This window comes from Chaetodon trifascialis, chromosome 10 (genome assembly GCF_039877785.1).
Source record: "Chaetodon trifascialis isolate fChaTrf1 chromosome 10, fChaTrf1.hap1, whole genome shotgun sequence".
Taxonomy (NCBI): Eukaryota; Metazoa; Chordata; class Actinopteri; order Chaetodontiformes; family Chaetodontidae; genus Chaetodon; species Chaetodon trifascialis.
The window spans coordinates 22351379-22367994 of NC_092065.1; the positions used below are offsets into that span (position 1 = coordinate 22351379).

Here is a 16616-nt window from a genome sequence, read left to right on the forward strand (position 1 = left end):
TTATTTTATAATTATTTGAGAAATTAGTTTCAAAGATTCATAATTATAACATATGTGTTGAGCAACTTTTTGCAAATGTCTCTGTCAAATCTTTATCAATAATGGAAAATATGTGATATGTATTCAACAGGATTGGAGAATATAACAGACCTTTGACAAACAGAGGGTCAGGTATGAAGATCTTTTATTTGTGTATATCTTCCATGAAACATTTTATTCAGCTGCATTTTTCATTAGTGTTGATATTATTGCTATATCATATTTTCAACTAGTCAAGGTTAAGTCAATTGTACAGTAATGATGCAGACAACAATTTGATAAGGATATGTTAATTATTAATTTAAACTCAGTTATTCTGTGCTGTTCAGTCAGACTTGAAGACACAAGTTTTGAAGAGGATGAATAACATTGCTTCTACTTGTAAATACCTGATAGAAATAAACTGCCACCATGAGTACGGACGCAGAGATGGCCATTTATGGCAAAGCTGCCATTTACCTCCGGAAGCCAGAGAAGGAGAGAATTGAGGCTCAGAACAAACCTTTTGATGCCAAGTCTGCCTGCTATGTTGTTGATGCCAAGGAACTGTACTTGAAGGGAACTATCGTCAAGAAAGATGGTGGCAAAGTCACTGTCAAAGTCTTGGACACTCAAGAGGTTGGTATCATGAAGTAAGAGTCAACCAGCAAATCAATATGATCAGTTCTCACACATAATATGTCCGGTTCCAGGAGAGGACAGTTAAAGAAGATGACGTCTCTCCAATGAACCCTCCCAAGTACGACAAAATTGAGGACATGGCCATGATGACCCATCTCAATGAAGCCTCTGTGCTGTATAACCTCAAAGAGCGTTATGCAGCATGGATGATCTACGTAAGACAATCTGCCTATTGAGAAATGACAAATATTGCAAAATGGCCATACTTGAAGGAAATATAGAGTAAATTGCTCAATCTCAATTATCACTTTCAGACCTACTCTGGGTTGTTCTGTGCCACTGTGAACCCCTACAAATGGCTTCCAGTGTATGATGCTGAAGTTGTTAGTGCCTATAGAGGCAAGAAGCGTATGGAGGCTCCACCCCACATCTTCTCGGTCTCTGACAACGCTTATCAGAACATGCTTACTGGTAAGTCACTGCCATAACAATGTAGAATTTGTCAGTATATGATGTTTCTGTTGAAGAAAAAAAGAGTTAATCCCGCTGTTTGTCATTTAACAGATAGGGAGAACCAGTCTGTCTTGATCACGTAAGTTAAACATTTGTTGACTTTGTTTGACAAAAGCAAATATCTTGATCAAATTCTCAAAAGTCTGTCTTTATACCTAGTGGAGAATCTGGTGCTGGAAAGACTGTGAACACCAAGCGTGTCATCCAGTATTTTGCAACAATCTCAGTTGGTGGAGATAAGAAGAAGCAGGACACATCAAAGGTAGGAGCATGCAACTGTTTGATGATTGCAATTCAGTGTTCTTTAAGGACAGAATATTTCTCCAGTCATGTTCTGATATCAATTCTAAACCTGGATCTTAGGGGTCACTGGAGGATCAGATTATTGCAGCCAATCCTCTGCTGGAGGCCTATGGTAATGCCAAAACTGTGAGGAATGACAACTCCTCTCGTTTCGTAAGTATGGAGATATTTCTACACAAGATAGGTCTTGTTACGCATTGTCCATCTGGAAGGATGCTGAAAACCCATTTGTTCCAAACAGGGTAAATTCATCAGAATCCATTTTGGCACAACTGGCAAACTGTCTAGTGCTGATATTGAGACATGTAAGTAACAATTCTCAGAGTCCATGCAAAACAACTGAATCGAAAATTGTCCAGGCTGTGACTTATGACCAACATTTGTAGATCTGCTGGAGAAGTCTAGAGTGACATTCCAGCTTCCTGATGAAAGAGGCTACCACATCTTCTACCAGATGATGACCAACCACAAACCTGAACTGATTGGTAAACAGATTGAGTTCTTGCACATTATTAAACGTACTTACAGTTTTCATGTACAACAATCTATTGACCTTATTACCCTTGTTTATATCTCCAGAAATGTCACTCATCACAACCAACCCCTACGACTTCCCCATGTGCAGTATGGGTCAGATCACTGTGGCCAGCATTGATGACAAAGTTGAGCTGGAAGCCACTGATGTGAGTGACCTTCACTTCAAAATATTAAAAAGAAAACATTCTGTTCATTAAACACAATATTAAAACTGTTCTCTTACATGCATTTTCTACAGTGATAATGTTTTATGTGGATACATCTCTTCAACACAGAATGCTATTGATATCCTGGGCTTCAGTGGTGAAGAGAAGATGAGCATCTACAAGATGACTGGTGCTGTGCTCCACCATGGTAACATGAAGTTCAAGCAGAAGCAGCGTGAGGAGCAGGCTGAGCCTGATGGCACAGAGGGTGAGAATTTTATGTCAGCGCAACTTGAATATCTTGGGAACAACATCAGAGAAGTTCTTTGTCAGACTGGTTTCTGTTACATCATAATCGGCAACCAGGGTCACATACTATATGTATTAAATGTAAATGATTGAACTATTTTCAGATGCTGACAAGGTTGCTTACTTGCTGGGTCTGAACTCTGCTGACATGCTGAAGGCTCTGTGCTATCCCAGAGTGAAGGTCGGAAATGAGTTTGTCACCAAGGGACAGACTGTACCTCAGGTAATTGAGATGTTCTGGTATAAACCTGAAGTCTGAATTGGCGTTCACTTTTGATTCTTTTGTCTCATTTACTTCATTAAAACTGCAGAATACAAGTAAACTGGCATTTGGCAAAACATCTGACTGACTTTAATCACATCACATCCTTGTTTTCATTCAGGTGCTGAACTCAGTGACTGCCCTGGCCAAGTCTATCTATGAGAAGATGTTCTTGTGGATGGTCATCCGTATCAACCAGATGCTGGACACTAAACAGCCAAGGCAGTTCTTCATTGGTGTCCTGGATATTGCTGGCTTTGAAATCTTTGATGTGAGCTTCATTCCCAACAATTCAGCATTCATAACAGAATCATTCTCATTGTCTGTAAGAGATTTGCTAATTACTTATCCACTCGCAGTTCAACAGCATGGAACAGCTGTGCATCAACTTCACCAATGAGAAACTGCAACAGTTCTTCAACCACCACATGTTTGTCCTGGAGCAAGAGGAGTACAAGAAGGAGGGTATTATTTGGGAGTTCATTGACTTTGGCATGGACTTGGCTGCCTGCATTGAGCTGATTGAAAAGGTAACCATTCAATTTTGTGATCTAATTCTTCTTCTTCATTTCAACGAATGTGTCCCTTAATTAAAGACTTCTTCCTACTTTTCTCAAGCCCATGGGCATCTTCTCCATCCTTGAAGAGGAGTGCATGTTCCCCAAGGCCACAGACACATCCTTCAAGAATAAGCTGTATGACCAGCATCTTGGCAAATGCAAAGCATTTGAGAAGCCAAAGCCAGCCAAGGGAAAGGCTGAGGCCCACTTCTCCCTGGTGCACTATGCTGGAACCGTGGACTACAATATCGCTGGCTGGCTGGACAAGAACAAGGATCCACTGAATGAGTCTGTTGTGCAGCTGTACCAGAAATCCTCAGTTAAACTGCTGGCCTTTTTGTATCCTCCCGTTGTTGAGGGTATGACATTAACTACAGTAAACTCATATTGTTATTTTAAAGCATATATTCATGTAAATTTCATGTCTTGTTCTAACAAAACATGTCTTCTCCCAATTTTCAACAGAGACTGGTGGTGGTAAGAAGGGAGGCAAGAAGAAGGGTGGTTCTATGCAGACTGTGTCCTCTCAGTTCAGGGTAATGTTTTAACTATTAAACTTGTTATAAAATCATATCTCAGTTTATGCTCAGACACACTACTGTAACATTTCATGACAAGAGTCATCTTTTTGGATCTACAGGAGAACTTGGGCAAGCTGATGACCAACTTGAGGAGCACCCATCCTCACTTTGTGCGCTGCCTGATTCCCAATGAGTCAAAGACTCCAGGTACATAGAAAACATACTCTAAATAGAGTCTTTGAGGAGTGGCTTTATTTTGTTATGGTTTGATTAATTTTGTGCTGCTTCAACAAAGAGACCATTTACTCAAAGACGTAATTAAGAAATGTCTTTTTAACAGGTCTGATGGAGAACTTCCTGGTTATCCACCAGCTCAGATGTAACGGTGTGCTGGAGGGTATCAGAATCTGCAGAAAAGGTTTCCCCAGCAGAATCCTCTATGGTGACTTCAAGCAGAGGTATGAATTGATATTGGAATACAATTTTGATGCACAATGTTAAAAGAAAATGCTCGCACTGACCATTAACTTTTGTGACAGGTACAAGGTGCTGAATGCCAGTGTCATCCCTGAGGGCCAATTCATTGATAACAAGAAGGCTTCAGAGAAGCTGCTTGGGTCCATTGACGTTGATCATGACCAGTACAGATTTGGACACACCAAGGTAAGCACATTGATAGTATTCAGATACTTTAGTGTCCATACCAATGTGGATGTGGTTGTGTTTTTCTACTGACATGCAAAGACATGCATTATATCTACCAGTAATAGAACAGAATATTTCATATGGAATGAATTTGTGTCAGACCATTGCCTTTGAAAATTTGAACGATGAGGTTTGTGCGTTAGGCGACACTTTTGTTGTTGTTTGCTTTACGGGGAGGATATTGAGGATCTGAGATCATTTGACACTCATTTTTGTTTGTTGGCGTTCAGGTGTTCTTCAAGGCTGGTCTGCTGGGTACCCTTGAGGAGATGAGAGATGACAAGTTGGCAGCTCTGGTCACCATGACTCAGGCTCTCTGTCGTGGTTACCTCATGAGAAAGGAGTTTGTGAAGATGATGGAGAGAAGGCATGTTGAAAACAGGAAATTCTGAAAGATGGTATGGAAAATCGGGAGAGTCATCATTATTCATAACAGCAATTTCTTGTCCACAGGGAAGCCATCTATACCATTCAGTACAATGTCCGCTCATTCATGAATGTCAAACACTGGCCATGGATGAAGGTGTACTACAAGATCAAGCCTCTGCTGAAGAGTGCTGAAACTGAGAAGGAGCTGGCCCAGATGAAGGAGAACTATGAGAAGATGCAATCAGACTTGGCTGCTGCCCTGGCCAAGAAGAAGGAGCTGGAGGAGAAGATGGTGTCCCTTCTGCAGGAGAAGAATGATCTGCAGCTGCAAGTCGCATCTGTAAGTACACATCAAAAGCAGCTGTGCTTTCTTTTGTTGTTTCAGTGCTGATGTGCTGACATGTACCTATTTCCATCATATGAACTAGGAATCAGAGAATCTGTCAGATGCTGAGGAGAGATGTGAGGGACTTATCAAGAGTAAAATTCAGCTGGAGGCCAAACTCAAGGAGACAACTGAGAGACTGGAGGATGAAGAGGAAATCAATGCTGAACTCACTGCCAAGAAGAGAAAGCTGGAGGATGAATGCTCTGAGCTCAAGAAGGATATTGATGACCTGGAGCTTACCTTGGCCAAAGTGGAGAAGGAGAAGCATGCCACTGAGAACAAGGTTTGTAAATATTAAGATATTGCACAAATCAAGTCATGTTTAAGGATTACCATGTAATCCTAACATCTTTCTTGCTAACTTAGGTCAAGAACCTGACCGAGGAGATGGCCTCTCAGGATGAGAGCATTGCTAAGCTGACCAAGGAAAAGAAAGCCCTTCAGGAGGCTCATCAGCAGACACTTGATGACCTGCAGGCTGAGGAAGACAAGGTCAACACTCTGACCAAGGCCAAGACCAAGCTTGAGCAGCAAGTGGATGATGTAAGTTCAAAGTCACTTGGATTTGCAAAGCAAGATTCCTCTTGAACGTGATAATTAAAAACTCATTTTAATGATCAGCTTGAGGGTTCTCTGGAGCAAGAGAAGAAGTTGCGTATGGACCTTGAGAGAGCCAAGAGGAAGCTGGAGGGAGATCTGAAACTGGCCCAGGAATCCATCATGGATCTTGAGAATGACAAGCAGCAATCTGAGGAGAAAACGAAAAAGTAATGTTGCTTTTGAATTTGTACAACTTCTCTTTTTAATATCATGGTCAACTGCATGAGCTCTTACTATGTCGTTTATCCATTATTTTCACAGGAAGGACTTTGAAATCAGTCAGCTCCTGAGCAAGATTGAGGATGAGCAGTCAATGGGTGCTCAGCTTCAGAAGAAGATCAAGGAGCTTCAGGTGACACATTGTGTTCCACAAAACATTTCTGCAATCATTTCCTATTTTGTGTAGTCAATGTTTATTGACAGACAACACACCTACATTCAACAGGCCCGCATTGAGGAACTGGAGGAGGAGATTGAGGCTGAGCGTGCTGCTCGTGCCAAGGTTGAAAAGCAGAGAGCTGATCTCTCCAGGGAACTTGAGGAGATCAGTGAGAGGCTGGAGGAGGCAGGTGGTGCCACAGCTGCTCAGATTGAGATGAACAAGAAGCGTGAAGCTGAGTTCCAGAAGCTTCGTCGTGACCTGGAAGAGTCCACTCTGCAGCATGAAGCCACCGCTGCTGCTCTTCGCAAGAAGCAGGCTGACAGTGTTGCTGAGCTGGGAGAGCAGATTGACAACCTCCAGCGTGTCAAGCAGAAGCTTGAGAAGGAAAAGAGTGAATACAAGATGGAAATTGATGACCTCTCCAGCAACATGGAGGCTGTTGCCAAAGCAAAGGTACACAATACATTAAATGTTATTTCAATAAGAAGAAGATGTATTACAGTACATGAGGTCATTCATGTTACAAATAAAATATGACCACTGATCTGATGTGTCTTTTGTTCATTAGGGAAATCTTGAAAAGATGTGCCGTACTCTTGAGGACCAACTTAGCGAACTGAAGACCAAGAATGATGAAAATGTCCGTCAAATCAACGACATTGGTGCACAGAAAGCACGTCTCTTGACAGAAAATGGTATGTAAGGTCATCAGCAAACTGTTGTGTATTATCGAGAAACGTAGCAGAAACTAATGTGTCATGCCATATCTCACACAGGCGAGTTCAGTCGTCAAATTGAGGAGAAAGAGGCTCTTGTCTCCCAGCTGACCAGAGGCAAACAGGCCTTCACACAGCAGATTGAGGAGCTGAAGAGGCAGATTGAAGAGGAGGTTAAGGTAAGAAAACGTTAAGTGTATACTGACAAACTCAACTTTTGTTATTTAGACATTTTTCACACTGAAAGTTTTTTCTCACACCAGGCCAAGAATGCTCTTGCCCATGGACTGCAGTCAGCCCGCCATGACTGTGATCTGCTGAGGGAGCAGTTTGAGGAGGAGCAGGAGGCCAAGGCTGAGCTGCAGCGAGGAATGTCCAAGGCCAACAGTGAGGTGGCTCAGTGGAGAACTAAGTATGAAACTGATGCTATCCAGCGCACTGAAGAGCTTGAGGAAGCCAAGTGAGTCATGTTCAAACCATGAATTGCTTGTATCAATACTTGCATTTAAACAAACTTATCGAATCATATTTTGGGGCAGACATTTTACATTTCAGGACTGCTCTCTTATGTGTTTTGTATATCTAAGTATTTCTACTTCATATATGAAAAAACAAATCCTACCTTTTGCAAACAGGAAAAAGCTGGCCCAGCGCCTTCAGGAGGCTGAGGAGCAGATCGAGGCTGTGAATTCCAAGTGTGCTTCTCTTGAGAAAACCAAACAGAGGCTCCAGAGTGAGGTGGAGGACCTCATGATTGATGTGGAGAGGGCCAATGGACTGGCTGCCAATCTGGACAAGAAGCAGAGGAACTTTGACAAGGTAACACTTCTTTCACAGTACTTTGTGTCTCCACACTTTTCAAACAGTGAAATACATATTTAATGGTCTTTTTGTTGCTACATAACCAACTGAACTGTATTGGTTGTGTTATTCAGGTGTTGGCAGAGTGGAAACAGAAGTACGAGGAGGGTCAGGCAGAGCTTGAGGGAGCTCAGAAGGAGGCTCGTTCTCTTGGCACTGAGCTATTCAAGATGAAGAACTCTTATGAGGAAGCTCTGGATCAGCTGGAGACCATGAAGCGTGAAAACAAGAACCTGCAACGTACGTTCTTACCAGATTGTATTAGCAACTACACTATTAAACGTATTAAACATATTTGTATGTATAGGTATTATATTTCATTAATTCATATTTTACATTTTGAAGCTTAACAATATGAAACACATGGCTCTCTCTGCAGAGGAGATCTCAGATCTGACTGAACAGATTGGTGAGACTGGCAAGAGCATCCATGAGCTGGAGAAGGCCAAGAAGCAGGTGGAGACTGAGAAGGCTGAGATCCAGACAGCTCTTGAAGAGGCTGAGGTACATTTCCTCTGGCAAGATCTTCTGAAAAACCAGGGATAAATGTTTTAGTTTTATCATATGTCTGAAGGAAGAGGTGAATGTTTTCTTTCTTTGATATCACCAGGGAACTCTGGAACATGAGGAGTCTAAGATCCTGCGTGTCCAGCTGGAGCTCAACCAGATTAAGGGTGAAGTGGACAGGAAGTTGGCAGAAAAAGATGAGGAGATGGAGCAGATCAAGAGGAACAGCCAGAGGGTGACTGACTCCATGCAGAGCACACTGGATTCTGAGGTCAGGAGCAGGAACGATGCCCTGAGAATCAAGAAGAAGATGGAGGGAGACCTGAATGAGATGGAGATTCAGTTGAGCCATGCCAATCGCCAGGCTGCTGAATCCCAGAAGCAGCTGAGGAATGTGCAGGCACAACTGAAGGTATTGTGAGACATGGACTTGTTGCACAGACTGTGGTCAGTACACCTACATTTTGGCATGCTGTGAATATGTTCCTGACATTTTTCCACCAGGATGCACAACTGCACCTTGATGATGCTGTCAGAGCCCAGGATGACCTCAAGGAACAAGCTGCTATGGTGGAGCGTAGGAACGGTCTCATGATGGCTGAAATTGAGGAACTTAGAGCTGCTCTGGAACAGACAGAGAGAAGCCGCAAAATCGCTGAGCAGGAGCTGGTGGATGCCAGTGAGCGTGTTGGACTTCTGCACTCTCAGGTGAACAAACACCATGATGTTTTCAATAATTCAAAAATCTAACCAGTTTTTAAATGATGTGAAAATCAGGCATGTCATGACTTCAGCAACTAAATCTTTTTATGTTTTAGAACACAAGCCTGATGAGCACCAAGAAGAAGCTTGAGTCTGACCTGGTCCAGATCCAGAATGAAGTGGATGACACTGTTCAGGAAGCAAGGAATGCAGAGGAGAAGGCCAAGAAGGCCATCACTGATGTAGGTTTAAATATTTTTTGTTCCTAATCTTACACCTGGCAAAATGTGTCTATTTTCAGGGTATTTGCAATCAACATTGTATGCTCTCTCTCCTCTAGGCTGCTATGATGGCTGAGGAGCTGAAGAAGGAGCAGGACACTAGCGCTCACCTGGAGAGGATGAAGAAGAACCTGGAGGTCGCTGTTAAGGACCTGCAGCATCGCCTGGATGAGGCTGAGAACCTGGCCATGAAGGGTGGCAAGAAGCAGCTCCAGAAACTTGAGTCTAGGGTAAAACAATGCTGTTAAGATTTACACAACAAATCAACAAATTCGAACAAATGTAAGAAAGCATGTGACACGTGGATTGTTAATAATATCAACATTTTCTGATTTTCTGAAGGTGCGTGAGCTGGAGACAGAGGTTGAGGGTGAGCAGAGACGTGGAGCAGATGCTGTTAAGGGTGTCCGCAAATATGAGAGGCGGGTGAAGGAGCTCACCTATCAGGTACAACAAGATAAAGATTTTTCATGTAGAGTTCAGAGCTAACATATTTAAATATTTAAACATACAAATCTTTCTTTTCTATTTCAGACTGAGGAGGACAAGAAAAACATTACCAGGCTGCAGGATCTGGTTGACAAGTTGCAGCTTAAGGTGAAGGCCTACAAGAGGCAGGCTGAGGAAGCGGTAAGGACAAAACATTTATAAAAGGCAACTTAATACAATGGCATTGTCGACTTAGTAGGCCTTTTTGAACATTTACATGTTTTTCTCGCATTTCAGGAGGAGCAGGCCAATGTTCATCTGTCCAAGTGCAGGAAGATCCAGCATGAGCTGGAGGAGGCTGAGGAGCGCGCTGACATTGCTGAGTCCCAGGTCAACAAAATGAGAGCAAAGAGCCGTGACTCTGGCAAGGTAAATATTCAAACAGTCTTAATTAAAAATCAGATGAATTCTGTTGCATTATATATGCTTATTTCATGCAAAAATATGCTATAATTGCTTTTTGCTTCATGAAATTAATGAGACAAAACAGAGCATGATGTGAAAGTGTGCATGTATGTACTATGTACTGGTTGCACTTATTGTATGTTTTATTTTCTTACAGGGAAAAGACGCAGCTGAGTAAGGCACTCCAGCCAATGGACTTTTTCAAATCATATAATATGATGTGAAATGTACCACAATAAAATTGTTTTTCATCTTAAATTTCTGTCTCTGCTATTTTAATGAAATTGTGTCCTCAAAGAGTGAGCAAATGTGAGATTTGGATTATTATTTATTTATTTTATTCATAGTGTCTTGTGATTCTTGTTTTCCTTGTGTAGTGCTGTGACCTCATGCCACAACAAAACTGAAAGACTGCACCACAACCACTACTAAAATGAAAAACAATTGTAAAATATATTAATCTTTTAATGGTAGCCACACAATTCTATGGTAAGTGGAAGGTGGTATTCTAATGGTTGGTTTAGCTCATGTGTGGTCTTCATAATTTGCTAGTGACCCAATGTTTTTGGATCTGGTGGAGCAGAGCAGAGTGGGTGCTGCTTCAGAGCCTGTGGCAGTGGCAAAGATGGGTCAGGACTGATCATGGAACCACTATCTAACCCTCTTGATCCAGGAACAACGGGCGCTGGTGTCCCATAGAATATTTGAAGCGAGACATACCTTTGGCGGCATTGGACAGGGCATTGTCGAGTGCCGCCATTTGTCTTAACTTAGAAATAAAATACTTTGTCCAGTACCGCCATTTGTCTTGACTTAGAATAAAATACTTTGAAACACATTTGTTTAATTGAGGACGGTCACTACAAAATGTGGTAAAAATCTACAAATATAATACAAGTACAACTATACAAATACAACTATCTATTGTCTAAAGTTAGTTACAGGTGGCGCAAGAGTCTTTGCCCATTGACTCTCATTATAAGTTGTAGATGCACAGTTTGCTCCTCTTCGATACAAGAGATAGAAGCCTGTTGGGCACACTTTTCCAGCGCTAAAATGGCATTCATGCAGACACAGTTAACTTAAACAACACTACCCAACAGGTGGGACCAGAGAGTAGGTGGCCTTTCGTGGTATGTCCTCAAGCATCTGTCATGAATTAGGGCAAAGAGAGTTTGCGAGCGTAGATGGTTGGAAGCCTTGTGCAACAGACAAAGTCACAGAGAAAACTGGAGACATAAAATTCACTGACAATGTCTTTTGAAAGAAGAACTCTGCAACAGAAGCTCTTGAGAATCAGAGAGTTTGGACCTGACCAGTGGACATCATAATGAAAGGTATGAATGATTTAAAGCATTTGACAGATAATGAAAAAAAAAAAAAAACAAGATTAAGCAAAGATCCACATGAAAAATGTGTTGTGACCTGGCATGGGAGTAAACATTGATTCTCATCTTGATGAAGGCAGCACAACAGGGAGCCACAATCATTGTTAGGAGGTTGACAAATAACTGGCACACCCTGTCTTAAAGAACAGACTGTGTCAAGTATTTGGTGACTTTCGGCTTGCCTTGTGTGGCCAGGGTGAACATGGATGCTCAGAAAATCCAGGTGTTTGTCACTGGACCGGTGGATTTTGCAGCATTACTAGTCGAGCTGTACAACACAATCTCCAAACTACCACTGTGTTTAAGGGGACATCTAAAATAGAACACAAAGAGCCTCTTGACTACTTTCAATCTCAATTTCAATTTCAATTTTATTTGTATAGCGCCAAATCACAACAGAAGTTGTCTCAGGACACTTTCCATATAGAGCTGGTACAGACCAAGCTCTTTTATCTACAAAGAAACCAACAATTCCCCCATGAGCAAGCACTTGGCGACAGTGGCGAGGAAAAACTTCCTTTTAACAGGCAGAAATCTCGAGCAGAACTAGACTCTGGGTGGGCGGCCATCTGCCTCGACCTTGCTCTGAGTTTTTAAAGAGAGCACATCATTGAAGAAATCAGGAGTGCAGACTTTGTCTCCACCCAGTGTCAGCTTGTGCTTGTGATCCTCTACAACGACAATGCCCATAAAGTGCAAGAAAGTTTTTTTGAATTTATACCTCTCCAGAGTGCCAAAGCGTATTCCATTGCCAAAGCACTTCTGGATAGATTGAGCTCTATTCTCCCTGATGATCTGAAAAGCAAGCTCATTTCCCAGGCATATGATGCCACATGCCATGACGGGAGCCACAGGTAGTGTGCAGAAGATGGTGCAAGATGTGTATGTGAATGCACACACTGTCCACTGCTATGCTCACCAACTTAACCACATCTTAAAAGTTAGTCAGCTCTTCTCTGACCTGGCTCAATGCTTTGGCATTTTTCCCCCAAGGGAGAGCCCAAGAGCAGTGCACTTGATTGACTGGTAACATTCAGACTCTCAAGAGCAAGCACAGTAAGATGGAACTTCCACAGTCATGCTGTGAATACTGTGATGGAGCACAAAGATGACCTCCTCCAGTTTTTTGAAACCATCAGGGACTCAGGCAAATTTGATCATACCACTCTGCAAGATGCTGGAGGGTTCGTGAGGCTATTGGAGGATTCAATTTCTTCCTAGAACTGTTGTAATGTATTGTACCTCATGTGGTCATTCTCTACAGCCAGCCACAAAAGTCCATTGCTACAGTCATTGTCCACAGAATCATGCAGCAGTTCACAGACAACATGCAAAACATCAGGCAAATTAGCATGTGTCGAGCTAATATTACTGATGTTGTGTTAATGTCTATGATGCTGGTTATCCTATCTCTGCCAACTAAAGCTTTTCTCCTCTGGTTATGTTAAAAGATCCTCTCACAACTCACTGTGGAAAACATAGCAGTAGATTTAATCAAGAGCTGGCGAAGAAATGTTTACACTGGGCCAAGGTGAACTTTTGAGGGTAGTTGTAGGAGTGAAACAGAAGCTAACTCTGTAGTGTTGATCTTTGATTTTTTTTTTTAATTGTAGCTTTTGTTGTGCAGAAAAGTGCACAACACTCCTCAAAGCTGCAGTAGGTAAGATGGAGAAGAGAGCAGACTTAGCCTGAAAATTTTAACCAAGACAAGTTCCACGTCACTCCCCCTCCTTCTCCGCTGCACTCATGCCCTACCTCCAAGCTCCACCTCCCTGCGGCATCTACATGGCTGCTGTGACAACCAGTACCGTTAGCCTTAGTGTCGAAAACAAGCTAACTGTGCCCAGCCACTACTTCACATTACAAGTTACCTACTGCAGCTTTAAAGTGGGCCCCATACAATACTCTACTTTTAGAGTGTCTCCATGTTCACTTCCATTACTCCAATTAAATAAATGCATATATTTGGAATATATATATCATACATATTTTAAGGCTGACTCATATCTATCACCATATCATCCTGACTACCAGGAAAAAAAATATTGTCCACATCAATATCACATAATCACATAAAAAAAAAAAAAAAAAAAAAAAAAAAAATCCTAATCTTTGTAAGGTATGGTACTTAGAATTCTGAAAACTTTTTTTTTTTTTAACAAAAAAACTGAAAACTTTTTTTTTTTTACAAAAAAATCTGAAAACTTTTTTTTAACCAAAAAAAAATAAAATAAATCTAATTACTGTACTGTACAAAGATTGGGGATTTTTTTTTCTTTCTTTCTTTCTTTCTTTCTTTCTTTCTTTCTTTCTTTCTTTCTTTCTTTCTTTCTTTCTTAATGTGATTGGACAATATTTTTTTTTCCTGGTAGTCAGGAGGATTTTTTTTTCTAGGACACTTTATAAACACTTAAATGCTATGCTAAATACAGTTAAAATAATTCAGATAAAGTTTTAATGTGTTGTTAAGACACTTATCTAAAATATGCCAGCAACATTTCAAGCCAAACTGCTCAATAAAAAGTATTATGTACTTACTTTTCGTCTTCCCATAAAATGTGCTTGCACTGATGGACGCCATTACCCTAAATGAGAAAGAGAAAGGTACCACAGCCCCACCCCTTCACATTTGTTATCATTATAAAGCCCTAAATGTTCTCTGTAGATCACTAAAGGAGTTAATTCAGTAGTATGCAGTGGGGGGCTGCACGGTGGCGCAGCAGGTAGTGTGCGTGCCTCACAGCAAGAAGGTCGCCGGTTCTCCGCGGGTACTCCGGCTTCCTCCCACAGACCAAAAACATGCTCATTAGGTTGATTGGTGACTCTAAATTGCCCCTAGGTGTGAGTGTGAGTGTGAATGGTTGTGTGCTTGTGCCCTGCGATTAGCTGGCGACCGGTCCAGGGTGTACCCCGCCTCCAGCCCGTCGACAGCCAAGATAGGCTCCGGCCCCCCCACGACCCCAAAAGGGATAAGCAGCATAGAAAATGGATGGATGGATGGCAGTGGGTGGGAGATATTCAGGTTTACAAATGTCCTCCACAGAGGACAAATTTGAACTACTGGTAGTCGGGAGGTTACTGCATTAAACTGGTGCACTCAGTTTTTTCTCAGGACAAAATTTCTGTATGAAAAGTAAAGCAGTGGCCTAAATGACTGTTCAGTAATGACTGATTTGGCCTCTAAAATGGCAGTTGCTTTCAGGCAGAATCTAAGACATTGTGAAATGACAAGACTTTTACTTGAATAATTTGTTGTTTGCATGTTTTAATTGTTTGGTATTTGTTAAAGTTCACCTCTACTCAAAAATGTGTTTTTCTTATTGTTCCTGCAATTGCATGCTTGAGTGTCAGGGTGCTGAACGATGCATGTACAGGGTTTGACAGTCGAATGGAGAACTGTCAAACTTACAGTTAACATAAGGGTGATGTGGAAACTTGAAGGCTCCAATGCACATACCCTGAGAAAGCACTTTACAGTAAAGCACAAGAAAGCTTGTGTATGCAGTTAAAACTCTGAAATAAAAAATGTTACTTTAAATGAAGGTCATGTCTATGATGCATTATAAACTCATTCATAAGATGTTACAATTGAGTTATAAGGCTCTATAAAACTCTTTATAAATGTTAGGTTTAAGGTTATGACAATTTTCAACAAGGTTTATAAAGCATTATAACTGGTGAACATATTCTTTTATAAGTTTTTGTTCAATGTATCATAACAGATAAGAAATTCAAAGTTTCTCAATTGGAATAATGTCTAAAAATCATCAGCAATACACTTTAGAATGACTTTGTGAGCTTTAAGTAAAGTGACAGCACTGTATAACGTCATTAGCAATTGTATGATACCACAGTGTAATGCAATTATTTGGACTTATGAGTGGTATTTGCTGGCTGCAAGTACGGTATTAAAGACAAAAAAAAGAAAAAGAAATCACAATTATCAAAGCCATGTCAAGTCTTTATTTTAGTTTTTTGTTTAAATAATCTTTTGTGTGGGTTTGCTGCTGATAATGGTTGACTGATAATAAACCCACAATTCAAAGTCAGTGATTGGCAGCACCTTATTGCTGCTTTAACTATTAGTTTCAGTGCACCCTTCAACTGATAAATGGCAATATGACATGGTAAATACTGTACATTCAGTCATGTATTCCTACTTAACTGACTAATTTTTTTGAAAGAAAAAAAAAAACAGTGGGCAGCACTGGGCAAAACAACTTCCAACTCACTCTGCCCAGGGACAGGGCTTGTGGACAGGCAAGCCAGGCAGTTGCTTGCAGCCCCCGGCCACTAGGGGGCCCCAGCCACTTATTTACAACAATGATTCAGGGACCTCTGTTGGTCCCTGGACCTCACTTTGAGAACCACTGATCTATTTTTTTCAACATTCATCTCAAATGTCCCACAAATTGTGCATTTATGTGTGCAAAAAACACATTTTTGCAGCATGCACGGGTGGGAAGGGGGCCCCAGGGATTCCTTGCTTGGAGCCCCAAGAGACCCTAGCAACGCCACTGTGTATGTATGTGTGTGTGTGTGTGTACTATCACACACTACAGAGAAAAGAAACAAGGAAACAGGTCTGAGCTATAGTCTTGCTCAATATAATTTTATGTGTTCATGTTGTGTTTTAAGTAATGGTTAAGTTTGTTTGTTACCACATTCAGTCTATGTCACATGTTCTTGAACTGCTTTTAAGTTGGGGTGAATATATATTTTGTGATGGAATATAACTGGTATCTGTGTCTTGACAGCCTCCTGAAGAAGTGACCACCTTAAAGTTCTGTGGGGCATTATTTAGGGGAAAATGTTAAAGAAGAGATAGTAGTTTCTGACCATATATCATTATTTGGCAAAATTATGAGTTTTCTCACTGTGAAAAGAACAAAAGAACCAGAATTACATTTAAAGAATAAACTATACATGCCTGGTTTCAGTTTTAGTTCAAGGACAGCGTTTCTGATTAGCCTAAATTTTACTACTTGCTGGGCAACCATTCTCATGCCTGC

The 16616-nt window shown here is 41.2% G+C and overlaps 1 protein-coding gene across 1 annotated transcript; it reads left to right on the forward strand.

The window, feature by feature from the left end:
- Positions 1 to 450: 450 nt before the first annotated feature.
- Positions 451 to 10394, forward strand: LOC139337390 (myosin heavy chain, fast skeletal muscle-like). Its single transcript, XM_070971935.1, has 39 exons — positions 451 to 657; positions 732 to 875; positions 975 to 1131; positions 1225 to 1252; positions 1333 to 1441; positions 1537 to 1629; positions 1718 to 1781; positions 1863 to 1961; positions 2056 to 2159; positions 2289 to 2427; positions 2573 to 2691; positions 2852 to 3001; positions 3090 to 3260; positions 3349 to 3649; positions 3756 to 3826; positions 3931 to 4018; positions 4152 to 4269; positions 4351 to 4474; positions 4747 to 4883; positions 4970 to 5225; positions 5314 to 5556; positions 5640 to 5816; positions 5895 to 6040; positions 6135 to 6225; positions 6319 to 6708; positions 6824 to 6950; positions 7032 to 7150; positions 7235 to 7431; positions 7607 to 7790; positions 7907 to 8072; positions 8212 to 8336; positions 8443 to 8751; positions 8844 to 9047; positions 9158 to 9283; positions 9382 to 9552; positions 9665 to 9769; positions 9857 to 9952; positions 10049 to 10180; positions 10374 to 10394. Exons 1-39 carry the CDS (start codon positions 451 to 453, stop codon positions 10392 to 10394), a joined length of 5808 nt encoding a protein of 1935 aa, XP_070828036.1.
- The last annotated feature ends 6222 nt before the right edge of the window (positions 10395 to 16616 follow it).

Excerpts from the sequence above, each read along its gene's own strand:
- LOC139337390 (XM_070971935.1), top strand. The coding sequence starts at position 451 with ATGAGTACGGACGCAGAGATGGCCATTTATGGCAAAGCTGCCATTTAC. Across the intron at positions 1,132-1,224 it reads TTATCAGAACATGCTTACTG|ATAGGGAGAACCAGTCTGTC; the intron begins GTAAGTCACTGC and ends GTCATTTAACAG. Across the intron at positions 1,253-1,332 it reads AACCAGTCTGTCTTGATCAC|TGGAGAATCTGGTGCTGGAA; the intron begins GTAAGTTAAACA and ends CTTTATACCTAG.